The 21,430-nt window shown below is 40.6% G+C and overlaps 1 protein-coding gene across 6 annotated transcripts; it reads left to right on the top strand.

Annotated features, from left to right (window-relative positions):
• Window positions 1–5,854: 5,854 nt before the first annotated feature.
• Window positions 5,855–21,145, top strand: LOC127372945 (serine/threonine-protein kinase BRSK1-like). 6 transcript variants are annotated; one of them, XM_051416874.1, is made up of 19 exons: window positions 5,856–7,287; window positions 7,428–7,522; window positions 7,776–7,861; window positions 8,353–8,493; window positions 8,719–8,835; window positions 9,112–9,145; window positions 9,635–9,703; window positions 9,816–9,962; window positions 11,033–11,064; window positions 11,199–11,363; window positions 12,410–12,507; window positions 13,279–13,432; window positions 13,559–13,619; window positions 14,763–15,393; window positions 16,373–16,421; window positions 16,554–16,677; window positions 16,954–17,207; window positions 17,759–17,848; window positions 18,464–18,554. In XM_051416874.1, exons 1-18 carry the CDS (start codon window positions 7,203–7,205, stop codon window positions 17,820–17,822), a joined length of 2,406 nt encoding a protein of 801 aa, XP_051272834.1. In that variant the 5' UTR covers window positions 5,856–7,202; the 3' UTR covers window positions 17,823–17,848; window positions 18,464–18,554. The 6 variants fall into 6 exon arrangements, with proteins under 6 accessions (XP_051272836.1, XP_051272834.1, XP_051272833.1 ...); XM_051416873.1 differs by lacking the exon at window positions 18,464–18,554 and adding an exon at window positions 18,278–18,400; XM_051416877.1 differs by having other exon boundaries at window positions 5,857–7,287; window positions 13,282–13,432; window positions 16,997–17,207; window positions 18,464–21,145.
• The last annotated feature ends 285 nt before the right edge of the window (window positions 21,146–21,430 follow it).

Below are 21,430 nucleotides of genomic sequence, written 5' to 3'. Positions count from 1 at the left end.
GTTTTAGGCCCCTTTTTTTGTGTGTGTGCTAATTTTAGTATTTGAAGAACCTGTGCCAGACCCCATATGCACTTGATTTGTTCGCCAGCAGATGGCACACTGGATTTTATGGTGATTATAAAGGAGGAGGAATCACTGGGAGGTGACACGGAGCGATGCTCTGCTCTTTCATATCTTTGGTATTGGACCAGGGTTTTCTGAGGCACTGTAATTGGCCTGACCCTCATATTAACCTGTTAGTATCTCAGATTGCACACATCAACCAAGATAAGGTGTTAGAAAGGTGTTGATGGCATCTAAACTAGCTATAATACAGCTGAATGTAAATGTGATGTCTTTTGTTTGAAGGTAATAATGTCACATGATGAAAAATAATCACTCCAGAGGCTTATTTGTGCAGAAATTCATCATTGTGCGTATCACTGAGTGTTTGTTGCCCTCTAGTGTCAAAGTTAAATTCTGTAACTAAAATACTGTAAACACTCAGCAGTGACCACAGCATTTTATCACTTTAAACTGGGATACAAACCTCCTATGTTTTGTCAAACTGCACAGTGGACACATCTTGTCAATACCTCTTGTATTATGCTGACAAAAATTATGTGACACTTGTGACTTTAGCATCTCTTGATCAGTCGGTCAGTTTGCTCTGTGTCATTGTGAATGAGCTGTAATTGTAGAGAATGAAGTGATGCAGTGGTATATCATCTTTCTTTGATTCAGGCAAACCTTACATGAATATATACATTTAAAAACCATCCAAACCATATAGGTCAACTTTATGTAACATTTACCTAGTCATTATATATTTTTATAAAAAGTCTTGTAAATGAATTATTCTTACACTTTCAGGACCCATTAATACAAAGTAAGACTAAAACTAGGATTAACGTTTGTGCTACAGATATAGAAAACATCATCAATGGATGATTTTCTCCCACTATATGCCAAAATTATTATGTTTAAAGGAGAAAATCTCTTGCATATGCCTAGAAAGTTCTACAATTGAACGTTCAAATGTAGCAGATGTGTGATGTAAAACGTTCATCCTTAAAAAGATAAAAAATTCTGGATTATTTTCAAACTATTAGTTGCTATTTATAATGGCGTGTACAATGCTAACGCAACATTTTATTGGTTAAACAAATGCTACTGTTCTCAGCTCAAGCTCTTAAGCCAACAGTGTGAAACAAAAGTCACTCTCCCAAATCTCTTTGCAGGAAAAAGGCCCTCCCCTGTAGTGACTGTTTTAGATGCATTATGTGGCCTTTGTAATGCGTAATGATTGACTCAGATGGTAATCCATCTGCATATTCATTAGAAAGACTGTAAAACAAAGGACAGGAATGAAAGAATTTAAGAATACCTAGATTATATAGGTTGATGTACATGAATGGGAGAGAATATGAGAGACAAATGTAGGTCAAATAAATAGTAAGACTATAAATGAATGTAAGAATTTCAAATCAAACTTAGATTAATCTCTTACATATGAGTCATTTGCATCAGATTCTTTGGAGTTTATCGTACTGAGTCAGTGTCATGCCCCCTCCCTCCCTCCCTCCTTCCTTCCAGCTCTGTAACTAATCTGTAACCGTACTTGATTGCAGCTCGTGCAGCAGCACACCGCCACAAACCCCAGCTGTCTTCTGTGAGAATGCCAGACTCTAATGAAGCTGTGCCAGCACCGTGCCAGGTTATCAAAGATGACGTTGACAAATGGTGAGTTCTGACAGGAATGACTTAGATGCTGAAAAAGGTATTTATACAAATAAACATATACTTTAAGTTGTAATAACATTTTCTCCAGCCAGTGTGACAGCCTTTGGTGAGTGTAAGTGCCTGTACAGAGTGTCTCTGTAGACTTTTGTGCCCTCAAGGAAGATTAATTAACTGTGGTTGGGTTCCAGATAAATACTGGTCACTTTTCATTACATCCTTTTAACCATTCTCACTCATCAGCTATTGACTTAACTGTGCATTACATTCAATGTACTGACATTAACTTCTCATCTGGGCTCAACTTGTAAGAGCACCTGTGAGGCGATCATTAAGTCTAATTGGAGTTAATGTAGAATACAGGTTTACAACTGTCATTAAAAACCCACTCTACATCATAGGTCTAAGAGTAATGGTATTTACAGTAACATAAATGTCTTGAGAATCATAAATAGACCTGAGGTTTAAAATAGGCTTCCACATGTATGACCTATTGCAGAAGACCGGCACATACCAGGCTGTTGGTTCCTGTTACGTGCAAGAAGCGACAGACATTTGGTGTGTGTCCACGTGCGGTGGTGATTAGTGTTAGTAGGGCTGCTGTACAGATTACTCACTCTTGTACTTGTACTTTACCGACGCAGATAAGAGCAGCTGTGGGGGTTTGAGTTGAAATACTTCATTATCAGGCTATACTGCGATAATCCCTTCAATGCGCCCATAGTCTAAATTTAGATTTATTCTTAACAGTATGTCCTCCACAGTTTCAGATGATACTTTCATTTTACATGTCTCCACATTTACATTGCACAATTTTAACTGACACCGGGTTGCATGCCAAATAGAATAACCCTGCTACATGTGCGCAGAGTGGCAAGTGTGTTTTTGTGAATCTGGCTTTGTGTTTCAGTGTCAGAGAGAAAGGAGCAGAGAACTGTAAAGATCTGATAGATGCCTTCCAGGCCTGTATAAAAACCCTGTCTGAGGGAGCATAATACATATGGAAATACATCTTAATAAAATGTAAGTTCACACAAATAATACAAAATATTATAATTCCTGAATAAAGAGTTCAAAACCAACCATGACACATAAACCCTGTGGTCTAAAACTGTTGATCAATGCTGGTAAACCATCTTTCAACGCTGCAAAACAGTTCACCATGTTGCTTATTAGGAAGCTGCTGCCCGTTGATACTGTTGAATTGATTCTTTGGGATTTTTCTATTTAAAAATGTTTTTCTTGCAATTCTTTCACATCTTTTTACTGATTTCACTAGCAGTTAACCAATAATGCCATCAGTGAGTTCATTGTTACGTTTCTTGGAGGATAATTTTACCCAGAATTAGACTAAAATTAAAAGGGAACATGGAAAATAACCAAGTACTGTACAACTCTGGAAAAGGCCATAAAGGAAAACTGAAACCAAAACAGGGAAATTTGATATTGAAATAACAAATGGATACTCTGAAATGGCAATTTGAAAAATATAAACTGCTCCATTTACAATATATAAGATACTGACTTTCCCATGTGGTTCTCTTCTATGTTATACTTCTTATGTTTGTAATTTATAGACACTATGGAGGGTATATGGGGTGAATATATATATGTAAAATTGTTGTATTGTATTTGGAGGATTTGAATCACATATTTTCTCACATTTTCTACCTATGATCCTTCAGTCTCATAACTTTTCTCATCTTTGATTTTTTTTTTTTGTAATCACAGCTTCACTTTAACCAGCATTCCCTTCCTTGCTTATTGCACTGGATCGAACCATCTGACAAACTGAAGAGGGGGTGATGAGACTGCGCTTCTGATACTGTATATTTCAATGTGTCAATGTGAAACTTTTTATTTCATAAATGTTATAACTCCATTATGGACTGTACTATAACACTGATTATGTATGCAATGTACAAGTTTTATGCACAAAAATACAAAATACAATAAATATGAAGCATGTCCATTTATTTGGTATTCACAGATATCATTATATCAGTAACTTTTATTCTGAAATGATCAGATGTACTGGCTGTTGGCCGAGCATAGAGTTACTCTTAATAGAATTAAGAAGAGCTTGTTAATCTCTGCTTAATCCCCACATTAGTACCTGCACTGAGCAGTCTAATGTCGCTTTTCCAGTCTGAGCTCTGGCAGTGAGTGTGGGGACTGTGGGAATGCACAAATGTCAGACTAGAGAGAGGACCGGGAAGATCCGTTTTTCCAGAGTTCTCAGTAGAGATGGAAGGAAAAGGTGTTTGGGAGCCAAGCCGAATGTCACAGAATAACCTCCTGTATAATTCTAGATAGAGGTTCAGGATTATGTGCGCTGGAGAGACAGAATTCACATGAGGTAGTGATAGACATACTGTATCTTTGCAGGTTTATGGTTTAGGCAAATTTCATTCTGTCTTCAAAATCTTACAGCGGCAGATTGAGAAGTTTTGTCCTACTTTTTCGTCCCCCAGCTTTACTTCCCTTTGTTTCCTTTATTTCAAATATTGTTTCTGGAAAACCAGACAAAGAATATTTACAATACATCTGTCTTAACTGTAAAAAGGTTTGTTATTTTCCATTAAAGCAGGTATACTTTATCCAGTTTCTCCTGCAGGGTCTGTCATTCACGGCACTGATTTAGTATTTGGATCACAAAAGACCATGTGTGTCCCATCAGAACGAACAAGAAATTGGTAGAATGAGTGTCTTTTCCGTTCTATTTCTGCTCCATAGTTGGAGACAAATCCTTCTGGCTGCGTGCAAATCAACCAGCATAGGCGCAGATGAAGATGGGCTTTGGGGAATTATCCGCCCACACACAACATTTCAAATTGAGATTTTAGAGATTTTTCGAGGCACTTTACAGATGATACATTCAAATGTCCTACTTATCCTTTTTTTTTTTTTTTTAAAGGAAACTGTCATCTCTGTGTGATTCATTTAAATCAGCACCCGACACATTTCAGTTTCCTCTCCAGATGAGGAGGTGTGATGGGTCACTCGTCTTTCAGAGTGAAAAAAGTGTGGTTTTGAGCTGCTGTTGAGTCTTTTATGGTATTTTGTCACAGTTGACAACAGAAAGCAATGGAAACAGTGACTTGATGCTTTCTGCAGTTATGTGCTATCATTTAAGAAGTTCATTTACAAAAACCCAAATTTGTAAGCATAATATGTCAAATTGATTTTGATGTTTATCCCACTACATTTATTGAACAGCCATTAAAAGTTTCTTTAATATGATAAATTTTTACATATAGTATAGCGGGGACGATTCTGCCACTTTTGATACATTGGTACATTTTGCAGCTAATAATTCTGTACTTGAGAGAAATTAAGGACGTTTACTTGTAATGGACAGTGGTGGAAGAAGTCAGATCCTTGAGTAAAAGCAGTATTAATTAGTAGTAATTATCAGTAAAAGTTCTGCAATAAACATTTTACTGAAGCAAAACTACAGAAGGGCTGTTCAATCAGTAAATTATTCTTAAAGTATAAAAAAAACTACTCCAGCACAATTGTCACATCTTTCAGCGTGTTATTAATCACATAAATGCATTAAACAATGTTGTAATGTTATTATTATGTAATAGTCTGTATTGTATGTTATTATTCTGAAAAAATAACTATAGTCAGCAAACAAATGTAGTGGCGTAAGAAGTGAATTTTCACATTTCCCTCTAAAATGTAGTGGAGTGAAATAAAGTGGAAATACTGAAGCAAGTACAAGTATTTTAAAAGTGTACTTAAGTATTTGAATAAATTGAAAGAGCATGGCTTTTTAGTAAGTATCCCAATGCTTCCTCTAAGTTGTGCTACTCCTCATATCAAATCAAATAATAAACAAAATTGCATCTGTGGTACACCAGTGATGATAAAAGGCCAGAGCCAGGGCCAGAAGCGGGGCCAGAAGCGGGCCAGAGCCAGGACCAGAGCCGGACCAGAGCACCCCAGCGATCACAAGCAGCGATCCTTCCGCGGCCTCTGGCGATGTTTACAATCATCTTTGACAATAACATCGAGGGAGGTGTCCGCAGCAGCTCACGGGGCCCACAGTGTGGCCGGTGCTGGGGGTGAATGCAGAGATAAGCGTATTTGGAGGAAGATGATCGGGAGGAGGAGGAGGAGGAGGACGAGGATGAGGGCGGGGGAGGAGAGGAGAGAGGATGGAGAGAGAGTGGGACCCGGATGCTGATGCGAGTGAGACGAAGGAAGGAAGAGGAGAGAGAAAATATCGATTTACGGCAAGAAAACCGAAGGGAGTATAATACAGGGGGGCCTTTACACTGCGTGAACTATTATCCGAAGTGAGGAGGGGAATAAGGCAGGCGATCATAGTGCGGGGTGATCTGCGGATATCTGTGTGTTGTGTTTTTTTTTGTTTTTTTTTTTACCTGTGTATCCGCCGGTGAGGGAGGAGGAGGAGGAGGAGGAGGAGGACACGCCAAAACGAGAGAGGAGAAGATGCTGTGATCCGCTACTTGCAGGGATGTAGAGAGGGAGAGGACGGTGGGGGGAGAGAGAGAGAGAGAGACAGGGAGGGGGAGGACTACGCTAACGCTAAAAAAGATGGTTGTTTTGCGGGGAGATAATGTGAGAATGCGGCGGCCGTCTGATAAATCTTACCGTTTGGCGTTGCCTGGAAACTTCCGGAGGTGTCGGTTTTTTTGACAGGCGGCGCGAGCGAGACGGCCGTTGGGTCAAGGCGTTGAAGCTAAAGCTAGCCTCGCTGCTGTGTGGGAGAGCGGCGGCGAGGCTACAACATAGCATGTTGTTGCACCTGTGAAACAGGCCTGACAATTAGAGAAATTAAATTGAATTAATATTCACTGCTAAACATCCACTTGACGTATTTGACGTTTTTATTTTTTGGGGGGTTGGTCGGACTACCAGCGAATGTCATAAATCTGTGCAGCAGAAAGGTGGGAGAAAAAAAAAAACAACTTGATTGTTTTAAGGCTATATAACTAGCGATATTTTTTTCTTATTAGCCGTCATATGTAGTTAACGTCATATATGTAACACGGTGCAAGTTATACAAATAAGCTAATGTACAGGAGTAAAACTCATTAGTTTTTCCTACCTTGTCATGTTTATCTTTAGGGCAGTGGTCAGTATTTAACGCGTCAAAAAAAAAAAAACCAGCCTTGTAACTTATTGTCATCTCAGTTTCTCTGCTTTACTCTACCACTAGCTCGCTGTTTTTGTTCAATATCAGCGTTATACACGCTCACCGTGCTTCGGAGCAAGATATTTATCTTTGTTTATTAGCCTCATTTATCATCCAGATGTTGTAAATTCACCCAGTAACTCCAGAGTAGCAGTGTTATTGCTGAAATAAATAAAAAAAACCGTTTTGAGTTGAGCACCATCTTGTATCCCACAGTAACTTCTGTATAAGCTGTATAATATCACAGTAATTGCAATAACCACAGTGCAGTAGTAGAAGTAGTAGTAGTGTATTAGCCTCCAGTCAGAGCAGTATGAGTAAGGAACTGTCTCTAAGTCAGTCAGCTCAATATGTTGGGCCCTACCGACTGGAAAAAACACTGGGGAAGGGACAGACAGGTGAGTACACCAAACTGTTATTGAGTATAAAATCATAAAACTTTACTGAAATGTGAGATTTTAAAAAAGCACTATTGAATGTAGAATTAAATACTGTAGTATGGTTTTGCCTGTGTGTCTCTTTCATTCTTGTCTATCAGGACTGGTCAAGCTCGGGGTCCACTGTATTACGGGTCAGAAGGTAGCGATCAAAATAGTCAACAGAGAGAAGCTGTCTGAGTCAGTCCTGATGAAGGTACAGTATGACGCTGTCCAGGTTGTAGCTCACAGTGACGACAACAATGCTAATTTTGTATATAGCCAGGTGTGTTATGCTGTACACAAACTGCTCCATATTCTCTATATTTAACTTCTGCATTAGTTAATTAATTAACCTCTCTCTTCTGTTGCTTCAAAATTACACTGAGTGGCTTGTGTGCTCTGCTTTTGGTATATTCACCTCTTTCTGTCTCTTTTTTTCTTTATATCTGCCTCTTCTTTCTGACCAGGTTGAGAGGGAGATTGCCATTCTGAAACTGATTGAGCATCCGCATGTGTTGAAGCTGCATGATGTTTACGAGAATAACAAATATCTGTGAGTTCACTCTGCATTCAAAAGAGCCTGAACAACTGGGCTCAGTGCTGTCTGCATGCTTTTTTTTTTTTTTTTTTTTAACTACTGAACTTTAGACTGGGATGGGTATAAATATTACTCTAAGAACTATATTAATCTGCTCTCATCACTCTAATTCTCACTTTTCCTTCATCTCCCACAATAATTCAGAAAAAGGTTTTGATCTTTCTTGAGGAAAAATACTCCCAAAAATGCTTTAACGCCGTTATAAATCAGCAGTTGGAGTAGATAGGCAGGTTGGCTGAAAGTGAGTACATAAAAAAAAAAAAAGATAAATTACTGGATTTCATCTCAATATGTCCTAGAATCCAACATCATAAATTGATGGTGTGTAACAGTTTTTAGGAGTGTCTGATTTATTGCTTTTCTGTATTTATTCCTTTTATCCCTTCCCCTCCTGCGTCTTAGAGAGGAACATTTTAAATCACACTGTTGTCCCCATATGTTGACAGGTACCTCGTGTTGGAGCATGTGTCAGGAGGAGAGTTGTTCGACTACCTGGTGAAGAAGGGCCGGCTGACTCCTAAAGAAGCCAGGAAGTTCTTCAGGCAGATCATCTCTGCTTTGGATTTCTGCCACAGTCATTCCATCTGGTTGGTTTTTGCATAGATTAGTTCGTAAATTGTGGTTTGGTTCATGTGTAGGGGTGATGGCATGGGTTCCTCTACTAGCTAGCTCATTGGAGGCCTGAAAAAAAAGAAACAATTTGTCCAGATGTATCTTAAATAGATCTTTCCTCTTTAATACTGACTTGACATTTTGAATTATCATTCTCAACCAGCAAAGGCAGACTAATATTTTGTGTTGTGTTTGTGCAGTCACAGAGACCTGAAGCCCGAGAACCTGCTCCTGGATGAAAAGAACAACATCCGTATCGCTGACTTTGGAATGGCCTCCCTACAGGTGGGAGACAGTCTGTTAGAGACCAGCTGTGGGTGAGTACCTACTCTGTGAGTGTGTTCCTAAATAATGTGTACGCACATAAATAAAAAGGTCATATTCTGTATCTTTTTATATTACATAACACATTCTTCACGATATAGAGTACAGTAATTGCTACAGAAGCTAAAAACATCACAATAACAGCTGTAGATGTTCCTATTTACAGATGACATGCTTTAATTATTTTACTATTATTAATATTACTGCTCATTCTTCTAGAATTATAAGCATAGTAATGTTGCTTGTAATACATTTCTCTTCCATTTTAGATCACCGCATTACGCTTGCCCTGAAGTCATACGGGTAAGTGTTCTGCTCTTGCACCGCGTCTTCCTCAAATGTTGCTACCTGCAACATAAATGAGCCAATGATGTTAATAAATTATTCATTTCAAAAATACGCAGTTATAAATCCACATGAGCCGAGCACAAAGATATCACAAATTGTTTCAAAGTTCTACAAAAATATTTTTAAAAGCTTAATGGAGTATAGACTTTTAAGAAGGAGGTTGCTTTTAAGTGATTCCTGACGGCGCTCAGCGTTCAAGAAGATTATCCAGTTCTATCTATGAAAAGTTGGTTTTCGCTGACATTGACTAAGTGCTGCATTATAATGGATTAAAGTGTTTCTTTTTGACAGAGATTTCTTTTGAAAGACATTATATAGTCTTGGTCTATATAGTCTTGGCCTTTAAATGAGCTAACATACCTCAGTGAATTTAATCAGTTAATGTGGCTCATTTGTATTTTCAAATAGTCTGTGGGGAATTCATGGGGTTCCTGTCTTTGGCAGGGGGAGAAATATGATGGGCGGAGAGCAGATGTGTGGAGCTGTGGGGTGATCCTCTTTGCTCTACTGGTGGTAAGTCTTTTACACCTGTTTTTTACACTACAATCTGCTTCCTTTGTAAATACCCTCTCATGTGTTTGCAGTTCTCGCTTACTTACCTGTTTTTTATCACACCTTCACCCAGGGAGCCCTGCCTTTTGACCATGACAATTTACGCCAGCTCCTGGAGAAGGTGAAGAGTGGGGTGTTCCACATGCCCCACTTCATCCCCCCGGACTGCCAGTCCCTGCTCAAGGGCATGATTGAGGTCAACCCAGAGAAGAGGCTCACGGTATGAGACTGTGCTCACACCTGGCTCACACACAGGGGGTTTGAGTGGCGCCTAAACACCTGGAATTAATACAAGTCTCATATGCAGAGTGTATCCAGAGATAATTTAATCAGATTTACACCTGTGTTAAATTGTCCACATTGAATTGGGATTACCTGTCCTTCCTTCCTTTTAAATACAAAGGAATTGAAAAGACCAGCTTCAGATATTAATATTTTTTAGATATTGCTCTTAGCTGGATCTGAACTCTAGTATTTTAATGATCATTTTCTTTGGGTGGATGCATCACACGTGAGTTGCTGGTCTATCGATGGTGAGATTGGTAAGTTTGTTTGAGTTATTGTGTGACTATGGTGTTAAAAAGGTTTAGTTCAGTCAGTCACAAAACAACACAAACAAACAAACAAATCAAGGCAGCAGTAGACCAGCAACTCCCGTGTTCTGCAAGGTAAAATTACTGTTTTTGTCAATGGAAATCTGGTGGCTTCGAATAGAGAATATAATGGGTGTTTCTGGTTAAACAAAAATGATCTTACTCTTTAACAAAAATGTCTGTCTCTGTAGGGTCTTTTTCATTATGTTGTCAGACAGTTCTAAGCCTGTCAGTGGCAAAAACAAGCACGTTTAGTGGACGTACATTGACAGTGCGCAATTTTCTGGAAGGATCACGTTGCAGCTGGTATTGTTGCTGCCGGTTGCAGCTCTCTTGCTCTATACTGTTTCACAAATTGTTGTCCCCATTAGTCACTCAGACCCAAAAACATAAGAAAATAAGGTCCAGGTTGAAAATACTGAAGTTTCCTCTTTAATGTGCATTCATGCCAGGATTTTATGTTTTTTTGTTATACTAAATTATGATATAAATGCTCTGTTATATTATCTAAAACAATAATCACTGCAAAGTTGCAAATGGTGATTTTAATATACAAGATTTAGAACTGATGAGGTGTCTCTAGTGCATGTAAAAACGTATCTGGTGTGAATTGTTTACACAGCACAGCTCTGTGGCCATCTGGCTGTTAACAGACTGTAGAAACTAATGGCCCCATCTGCCCTGTCACCCCTTACAGCTAGAGGTTATCCAGAAACACGCCTGGTATCTGTGAGTATACATTCATTTTTTACGTATTTGACTCTTGAATGAAATACTTATTTAATGTGGTGTTGCATCATATTTAATCATATACATTATATATGTGTCACTCGTGTGCGTTTGATTGTGTGTGGGGCTCCCAGGGGTGGTCGTAATGAGCCGTGTCCTGAGCAGCCTCCTCCCAGGCGAGTGTGTGTGAGGCGAATCTTGTCCCTGACTGAGCTGGACCCAGATGTGTTGGACAGCATGCACTCGCTGGGTTGTTTCCGAGACCGAGTGAAACTCACACGTGATTTGCAATGTGAAGAGTAAGTCTTTTTTCAACCCTAAACATGACTATATTTCTCTGTGCCTGATTGCACACCAAGCGACCAGGAAAATAGAAATATTTTCAAATGCTATGAAATAAATTGGCTACTCCCTTACTTAAAACGGACAGATGTGAGACTGTGGTGTGGTATGATTTAAAAACTGCATTATTGCTGCATATTAAAAACATCTCACAGTGTTAAAAACATTGGTTGTATTTATTTCAGGACTACTGAATTGGATTGTGCACAGCAGCTAGTCTGTTATTAGTCATACTTAATGAGTTTGAGCATCTGATTTTTATTTACCCCTGCGTATTGTGGACAGACATTTTGAGTGCTGTCTGACAGCGGAGAAAAGGAGATATGGTTTCCTCTCCATCATGCCACATGAAACTCCTGTTCTGAGTCAGGTTGACTGACTCGTCACAGGGTTAAAGCATGCAAGATGGTGGATAGACTGAAGCTATGTGTCCAAATGCAGAGACTCATTCCAAAGGATAAGGCCTGTGAGAAGTGACTTTTATTTTCTGCCCAAAAAATATGATCTAGCACAAAATATCAAAGTAATGGTGCAGTCAGGCGTTCCTTGTCAGCTTGAAAGTAAAGAAAAAAATCTGGTTTATCACAACAAAGTGGTATTGAGGGCTTTAAATGACAGTTTGTGCTGAAAAAAGTCTGCCTTTTGTTGACTTATTCAGTTAAAGACTGAAGGATTTGCAGGATCCAGCTCCTGAACATACAGCAGTATGGAAGTAGTGTGAGAATGAGTCAGTACAGCATCTGGCCACATGTTTAGGTACACAGCCTGGTGACAATTCAGTCCAGTGTGTTCCAGTAAATAGATGTCTTATCAGAGAACAGTGGATAAGCAAGTCATCAGTTAAATAGAAATCCATGTGTGTTTCCATAAATAGATGGGCTGTCATCAGCCTTTGACTCTCTAAGAGCCCTGTTAAAAGGCAATCTAGTGTGTTTTCTTAAAAGGGTTACCTACTCAAATCATATTTTAATATCGTATTTTTCTTTCCCTCTGTCTGTCTCAGAGAAAACCAGGAGAAGATGATCTATTACCTACTGCTGGACAGGAAAGAGCGCTACCCCAGCTACGAGGATGAGGACTTGCCTCCGCGCAATGACGTAGGTCAGTCATTAGGGGGCAGGAAGGATCCACTCAAAGAAGGGAGCTGCCTTTCTCAGCCTCAGTTTCTCAGAAGCAGTTGTACCACAGTCTGTGAGTCTGGCGCTATACATTGGTACTCATTACCTCTGCAAATACATTTTGGAATTTTTGAGATTTGTTGTTTTAAACTCATTTCAACTCAAGATCGGTTCTCCACCAAAACATAAAGCGATATGGAAGACACACAGACATACGTTGGTGCCTGAGTGCTCTCTTGCTGTGTTTGGCTTTGTTGATAAAAAGTCTGTCTAGTTTTGTCCATGAAAAGAATGGGAAACAACTGTATTTTATGGTTTTATGTAAGTCTTTTACGATGTTCAAACCAGACTTCGCAGGACATCTGCAAGACTTCTCTGTGAAACAAAACTGGGAGAGGGCAGCTATTTTGCCAGTGCAAATGAAGCTAAGTTTATCACAGTCACAGATGGTGCAGTGAGCGAAAAAACACTTTCAACATAATCATACATTTCAGAACTGCAAAAGAGAAAATACATGCATAGTGACAACAGGGAGTGGGATGGTGAATGGTTCTCTTACTAACGGGAAGCAATAAGATTTGTTAGAGAAGTGCTTTATACTTTAACACTGGAACAATACCACTGCCATGGAAAAGAAACAAATCATCTTCTTGAAAGTGATGATAAAAAAAAAAAAATACAGCTTCAGCATAAGCTTTAAACTGCTAACTGATGTTGGAATATCCTGTGTTAACTTTATGCTGGTGATCCTCAGCAGACCCTCCTCGAAAGCGTGTAGACTCTCCTATGCTGACGCGCCACGGCCGCTGTCGCCCTGAGAGGAAAAGCCTGGAGGTCCTGAGTGTTACTGAACAGGGGTCTCCTACCCCACCTCGCAGGGCCCTGGACACAGCTGCACACAGCCAGAGGTACAGTATATTATCCTTATACATGTACAGTAAACATTGCAAACCAAGAATGTATTGAGTCTCACGGTGTTTCTTATTGATTGTACTCTCTTTTGATGATCTGTTGACCTCTGGTCTCTTTGTCAGGTCTCGCTCAGTCAGTGGGGCATCAACTGGTCTTTCCTCCAGCCCTCTCAGCAGTCCCAGGGTAAGGGCCTGTTGGCCAACTTTCTAACAAATCATACACACATAACTATTGCTGCTTTGATTACCTGCACTGTCACTGAACATGCATGCATTATACAAAATATTGTATTATAAACCTTATAAACCCCCCCGGTAGCTCTACAGTTAAATGAGGGAGGAAGGAATCTCTTAATAGCCAGTATGAACAGGAGGAATGATTACAGTAAATAAAACCTGTTTCAGTGTTTATACGGGCGCTGGGTATTGTTTCAAGAGAGACTTGAAGATTGTGAATCTATGGTTTAAAGCCTCAACCCTCAATGTGTGTGCTACAGTGTTTCCCAACCAGCAGAGTCAACATGGTTAGCATTTCCATTGCAGCCCAATGTGCATTCTGACAGTTCAGTGTAAACCAGTTGTAGTTGGGGATTTTAGTGTAATGCTGACATTAAACTTTGACTGGGAAATATATATATTATTATGAGTTACTCTCTCTTTTCCGTATCAACATATTGGGATTCACAGTTGTGGTTATCACAACTTTATTCTTGTCGATATTGCTCACCTGTACGTTAACCACACTTCACAACCCCCTAAAATATCCATTTATCTAGCTCCTCAGTCATCACAACTCCAGTTCCCCCGATTAAATCTCTCACCCAACAGGAGGTTTGCGTGGCATTTTTCTTCTGTCTTCATGTCACTTCTCTTTTTCACCATGCATGAACTAGTTGTATGCACAGTTGTTAAGAAAATGAATATAGAAACTTTAAATTAAAGGATTTATTTTGGTTTATGGGGTACTTTGCTTTCTCAATTTAGCTCTTGTTCAAAACCATAAAACAGTCCATAGATAGCAAATTAATTGAGCTTAACAGCCAGAACGTACTGCACAGTAACCCCTTCACTGCCACTGTCCTTTGTCACTGCATTCTTAACCCTGTCACTGCCACAACTGTCACTAAACCCTCACTCACATAAGATATAAATGGCACAAAAGAAATACTTTTATAGTCAACACTGCTAGTATTGCATTTAAAACTTTCACTACTCACAAGATGCACTCTTTCTTATCATGAAGCATGATATTCATTTCCATTCTTTCTCCATGTTCCATCCCCTCTCTTGTTTTCCATCTCTCCCACCCCACAAACCCACTCCCCAGTCCTATCAGAGCCCCGTCTTCACTTTCAGCCAATCAGACGTCACCTCTGCCACCGCTACCCCTCTCACAAAGGAGCCCAAACAGGGAAGCACCACTACTCCTCGCTCAGCACGGGCTCATGACAAGCCCAAAGCTCCCCCCAACCCAAAGACCCAGACCCTGCCCACCAAGGGACCTGCTGACCGACCCCATCTGCAGCCCATCAAATCCCTGCCTCTGCACAACCCATCCTCCCGCTCACCCTCCCCTTCTCCGCTCCTGTCACCCATCCCCCGTTTCTTCTTCCCCTCGTCCTCTGTCCTAAAGTCAGTGACTAAGAGCTTCTACCCAAACTCTGCCCACTCTGTGCCACAGGTCACTCCCCAGGGCTCTCCGTTGCCCACACCCTTGGGCACCCCTGTCCACCACCCTCACCACCCCTCCTCCACCCCGCCCTCCTCTTCCTCGTCCTCGTCCTCCTCGCGGGCAGAGGGAGGGGGAGGGGTGGGCTCGCTGTCACTGACTCCGCCCTCCAGCCCAGGAGGGGGAAGCGGGATGGCGGCCAGCAGCTCTGCCCACTGGAGGACTCGCCTCAATTCTTTCAAGAACAACCTACTGGGCTCACCCCGGTTCCATCGCCGTAAACTGCAAGGTGAGTTGGTGTCACATTCTTACTGATGCACCAGTATCTGCCCTGGGAAACCAAACCTCTGGGTTGTTTGCTCTGGTCTGAATCAGCTGATGAATTTGTAGTTATTTGTCAGATGTGTCTGGAGCGGGAGTAAGAGAGAAACATTGCTATGCAACACCTCGGTTCACTCTCTGGAAAGGTGGTACTACTACTACTACTACTACTATGCTGCTACAGTTTGCATGCTCTGCACATCCCAGAATGCAAAGCACACCTTGCTACAAGAACCGTTTAGCTCAAACCTGCAGAGTACACCTGGTAGTCAGGTTGGAATCAAGGTTCTCATCACAAACAGGGGCGGCTGTGGCTCAGAGGCGGAGCGGGTCGTTCCTAAATCGGAAGGTTGTGGGTTCGATCCCCAGCCCCTGGTGCCACATGTTGAAGTATCCTTGAGCAAGATACTGAATTCCGAATTGCTCCCGATGCCATGCATCGGTGTGTGAATGTGCATGAATGTTGGTTTCTGTTCGATGGACTTTGCCATCACTGAGTGAAAGGGTGAATGTGACAGGGTAGGGAAGACTAGAAAGGCATTATACAAGTACAGGTCCATTTACCATTTACCAAACAAACCACTCCAGAGTTCATATGGGACTGGATTGAGACCTCCTCTCAAGGGTCTCGGTGCAGTTGTTTTGGTCCACAAGTGTGATTACTGTGTTCACACAAGTCCAAACAATTCAAACCAAGGGGGAAAACAAACCAGAGTCTAATTTGACCAAACTGAATAAAAGCCAGTGTGAACACACCCTTAAGTAGGTCATCAGTTTCAATGGGTTCCCTCCTTTCTAACACTGGTGAAACATTAATCTTCTGTTTCAGCATACAGTAGTCCAGACCTCTGTAATGACAATGGATTATAGCTCAGCTTTTTTCTCTGGCTTCCAGCTAAAGATCTAGGACTCAAATTTAATTTTCAAGAGTGATTTGTCTCTTTCAGTTCCCACATCAGAAGACATGTCCAGTCTAACACCAGAATCCAGCCCTGAGTAAGTCACACTCCTTTAGAGAGAAATTATTGCTGAGGCTTCACTTTTTTCACAAAATGTTAATATAATTGTTTCTCTCAGATGTTTTCTATGCCTTGCTAATATTGTATTTTTTTTTTGTCTGGTTACCAGGCTGGCTAAGAAGTCGTGGTTTGGGAACTTCATCGGCTTGGAGAAGGAGGAGCAGATCTTTGTGGTGATCCGAGACAAACCTCTGAGTTCTGTCAAAGCTGACATTGTCCACGCCTTCCTGTCTGTGAGTATCTGATTGGGTCCATCTTTCACACCCCTCGTTAGTAGAAAGCATGGCTCTCACTGTCAAAGCTGTAAGGACTTCACAAACACTCTCATACTGTACGCACTTCATTTCTCTCATTATTTCCGTTTTCTCTTTATTTCAGTCTTGCTCACTCGTGGCACGTTGATGGATCACGTTGCTTTCACCAATGGCTCACTCTTTCTCTCTTCTCCTCACCCTCACCCTTTGTCCTCCTATACTCACGTTGGCCCCGTACCTCTCCCGCCTCGTAAGTCTGTCGGTCTCTCTGCTTCTTCTCTGTCGCCCCACCACACAGATCCCGTCGCTCAGTCACAGCGTCCTCTCCCAGACCAGCTTCCGGGCCGAGTACAAATCCTCCGGCGGCCCCTCCGTCTTCCAGAAGCCCGTCAAGTTCCAGGTGGACATTGCCTTCTCCGAGGGCGAGAGAGAGCGGGACAGAGAGAGGACCGAGAGGGAGGGCAGGAGGGAGACAGGAATCTACAGCGTGACATTCACCCTCATATCAGGCAAGTGGAGCGAAAATTTAGCCCCTTCAATTGGGAATTGAATTAAACTTCATAATTATCAACATTTTGGATGTGCCTACTTAAAACATGGATTTTGGGAAATGTGCTTAATTGCTTTCTGGTGGAGAGTTATATGAGAGGATCACTTTCGATATGTGTATTATGTTTCCTTTGTACAGAGCCAGACTAGCTGTTTCATCCTGTTCCCGGTCTTTATGCTAAGCTAAGATAAGCAGTAGCCTTATATTTAAAGGACAGATATGAGCATTGTATTATTCCTTCCATCCAGAAAATGAATTCAGCGTATTTCCTAAAATGTAAAATTAAAACAACACTATTTAAAGTAACCCTGTTTGAAGTACTGAAAGTTGGTACTAAATGTTTGATCAGATAAAACAGCGAAAAATATCAATAAACACAGCAAAATGTGGGCTAAAAATAGTATAGTTGTGGTTTTGGCACTGAAACTCAAGTATCATATTGGCACGAGTATCATTATTGTTGTAGCGATACTTTACATGTAAGTTAAGTGTGCCTTGGTGCATCTCCAGGTCCGAGTCGCAGGTTCAGACGGGTGGTGGAAACGATTCAAGCTCAGCTTCTCAGCTCCCATGATCAACCCATGGTGCAAGCCCTATCTGGTAAGACTGCTTATACACACTGGTGCACACGCCAGAGTAAATGAACATTTCCCCTCTTTCACTTTATCCGTCTAGGTACTGTACGTACAGCGGCAGACTTCCGTAATGATGAGACCACTTCCTTTTTTATGTGCATTTATTTTTTTCTTCTTCTCTTTTCATATAAAAAGGAAAACTTAATTATTTCTATCTTTAATTTTATGTTATGAACGACATTACCCATACTTCTGTCCTAGTGCTGGAAAAGTAAATGGTTCTGTTATCTGCAATGTCTGTCCAAAACCAGTCCACCTGTAGCTCCATGACTGTTGAGCTATATGACGGTTGTTCAAGTAGTTTCTAATTTCTTGCAAGCAGCGGATCAACGGATCATTTAATGCAGGCTATGGTGGTTTTCTGTTCAAATAATACTGTTTTTGTTTTGCAAAGAATTCCCCTGAAAGGTCATAGGCTCCCATCACCTCCTGTGGGCGAAGCCGAATGGTAGTTGCCACCTCTGACTATTACTCATTTGAACAACTGTCTGAAGGACATTTTTAATCACACCTGCAAGACACCACAGCATGTATACATTAAGAGTGACTTTCCTGTCCTTCTCTCCTGATCCCTTCCCAGATGAGAAGAACGGCCGGCCCCACGGGACCCCCACCCGCCAAAACTCGAGGCGCTCCGAGGGTGGGGGCGACAGGTGTGAGTGGGGCGACCGAGCAGATGGTGGAGGCATAGGAGGCAGCGGGGGAGTTCTGCAGCGCAGAGGCTCGGCAAAAGAGAGAACCCGACTGCTTTCCTCCAATGGAACCCAATCCCAACCGTAGGATAGAAAGTAAGATCACGCAGCAGGATGCCTGGACTACACCGGAAGGAAGACAGTATAACTTCATCTCCAAGTATCCCTGCAAGCCATGAGCTACTCCTATCCTTCCTTGAAGTTATCGAAGGTGCAAGGATTGAGCCTTTTACCCGTCATGCTTTTTTCTTTTTTTTTTTTTTTTTTTTACAACTCAGCATTCTTTTGATCGTTCGGACCACCAGGATTCCTACCCTTAAATGAGAAAGAAGAGTTAAGGAATCACCCTTTAATTAAAAAAAATAATAATATATGAATGAGCAGTTTGGTATCCATCATAGATACAGCTTCACAGATCAAACTAGGAATTTTGAAGTGCTAATGTGCATGCCAGTTAGCAAATCAGCCTGCTAAAGGATGCTGACATGATCAGATAGGCTAGTCTACCATATCATTGTAATACCGTATCTGACACCAAAAAGAAATAATAGTCTTGTGATGGTTCTCAAGATTACTCCTAAAATTAACCACTGCGCTCATATCATTATCAAGCAACATGCAAATACCAGTCCATACTGAAAGACATATAGATGTATCTCAGCAGACAAACCCTAAGAGTTAGCAACCTGCTACCACGTCAGTGTGTGGTGACAAAGCAGAACACAAGGTCCTGATTTTCTCAGGAGAAACTACATCCTGGAATTCCAGCAGTGTCTTCTCCTGAGGTTAAAGAAAACCAACAAAGTAAGCTAAGTAAGTGAATGTGAAAAATATTTTTTTATTTAGTTTTTATTTATGTTTACATGTTTCTTTCGAGGATGTCAGTAGCACAGTGATAGCAGTAAAAGAAGGTAACTGAAAACACTGTACAGTGTCGGAGAGGGGAAGCTGACCAGATGCTTTTTAGCAGGCATTCGTTTAAAGTTAAATGTTTTGATTCTTTTGTATTTTCTTTTTACTCAGAGACGATACCAAACAATGCATCTAAGATTTTCGCATTGGACCTTTGTTGCTCTGAAGAAAAGTATTTTTGATTTGAACAGAAATATGAACATTACTATATGAAAAAAAACACTATGCGTGAATAGATCCATGAACCTCATCACAGCTGTTTGTGCCCGGATTGAATGAGAAGGCCCGGCCTGTGGATCAAACAGAAGCCACCTTTCTCATCGAGCTTGTCTCCTATTGCCATAGTATTCACCTACTGACTCAACAAAATAAAACAAAACATAAAAAATAAAAAAAAACCCACAAAGGAAATTCATCAGTGGACATTTTCATAATGCCGGACTGAAAAAGGCTTGTGATGTCAATTCCTTGTTAAACAGGACTTCAAAATGGGAAGCAAGCAAAGAGTCTCCTAACCCCATGCTCCTCACTTCAGTGTTCACCAACAAGCCAAGTAGTCCATCACTGCACCCACGCTCCATCACTGAGAGTCGCACCATTCTGCAAGCAGACGTAGCAACTCGGACGGTCATGTATTACCCAGCACTCTATCAGTCGATGTTCATCACCAGTCTTCCATACAGCACAATATGCAACAAAAGTGCAGAATGTTTTCAGAGAGATACATGCACAGTCCTGTTGATTTTAATGGTATTTTTTTTGTTGTTTTTTTTTAAATATTTGTCAACTTAACCATCCATCTATTTATTTATTTATTTATTTATTTATTTATTTGGTGACATGCTTGTTTGTGTCACGTATAACTACATTTTATGACAACAAAAATATATTAAGAGCTAATTCAAGAAACCAGTTCTATATTATTTCTCAAGACCACTCTTTTTTTTGCACGCTTCTTTCCATGCATAATAACGACTTTGATAGCAGTACTGACTAGTTGCTCTCATACTTACTTCTCCAATGCTCTTTGTTTGTGTCGCACGTCGCTTTTATCACGCTTATCTCTGGAAAGTGGAATGTGTGTGTGAAATGGGTGGATAATGGCAGAGTGAGAGCGAGCTGAAAAACGTGCAGCAGGTGCATTTTGAGCTGATTACGAACAGAGATTATGACTGACCAAGGAATATTAAATTAACATAACCAAACCCTAACAGGCACATCATTTCTCCCACGCACATCGAATGCTTGCTAATTTGCATCATCTCTTGCTTTTATGTCTCGTCCCCTTGACCTGTCTGTCTGCCTCTTCACCTGTTGCGTAGCCATCATCACAAGAGAAACTGTACAAAGTTGTTTGCCTCACTGTCTGTACACACTTTATGATTGCTCACCATCACCAGTTTCATCTTTCTCATCACCAAATCACCTTCACTTTCATTGACCCAACTCTGGCTAAGATTGTAAACTATTCTCCATTCATAAGGGTCAGTAGAATAAGGTGTTTAAAAAAAGAAATGTCTGTATCATAATTTAAATATAAAAAGTGCACTATTATAACTATTGCCTGTGATAAAAAGAACAATTATGATTGAAGTGATGGTCAAAATAAAGAGAGATCCACCTTATTGTTATGGTTACAATAATAAACCCTAAATTCATGTGTGTGTCTATTTAGTTTCTTGGTTAAAATGGTGTCTTCATTTTACATGTTTCTTTTACCTTGCACTAATGCTGAAAAAGATTGAGCTTTATATACTTTTACCATCTGAATGCAAACATTTGTATTATTTGCTCTAATATCAAATAATCATAATAAAACAAACCCAAATGGTCACTATTTTCAAACAAGATAAACATGGCAAAAAAGAGCATGAAACATTGACCTTGGGAACAGTAATTTGGCAAAAAAAACTTTACTAAAGTTCTACTTCATAGCCTTTCCA

This window comes from Dicentrarchus labrax, unplaced genomic scaffold (genome assembly GCF_905237075.1).
Source record: "Dicentrarchus labrax unplaced genomic scaffold, dlabrax2021, whole genome shotgun sequence".
NCBI lineage: Eukaryota > Metazoa > Chordata > Actinopteri > Moronidae > Dicentrarchus > Dicentrarchus labrax.
Note: the sequence above shows the minus strand (reverse complement) of the source record. Positions and strands in the feature narration are given on the sequence as shown.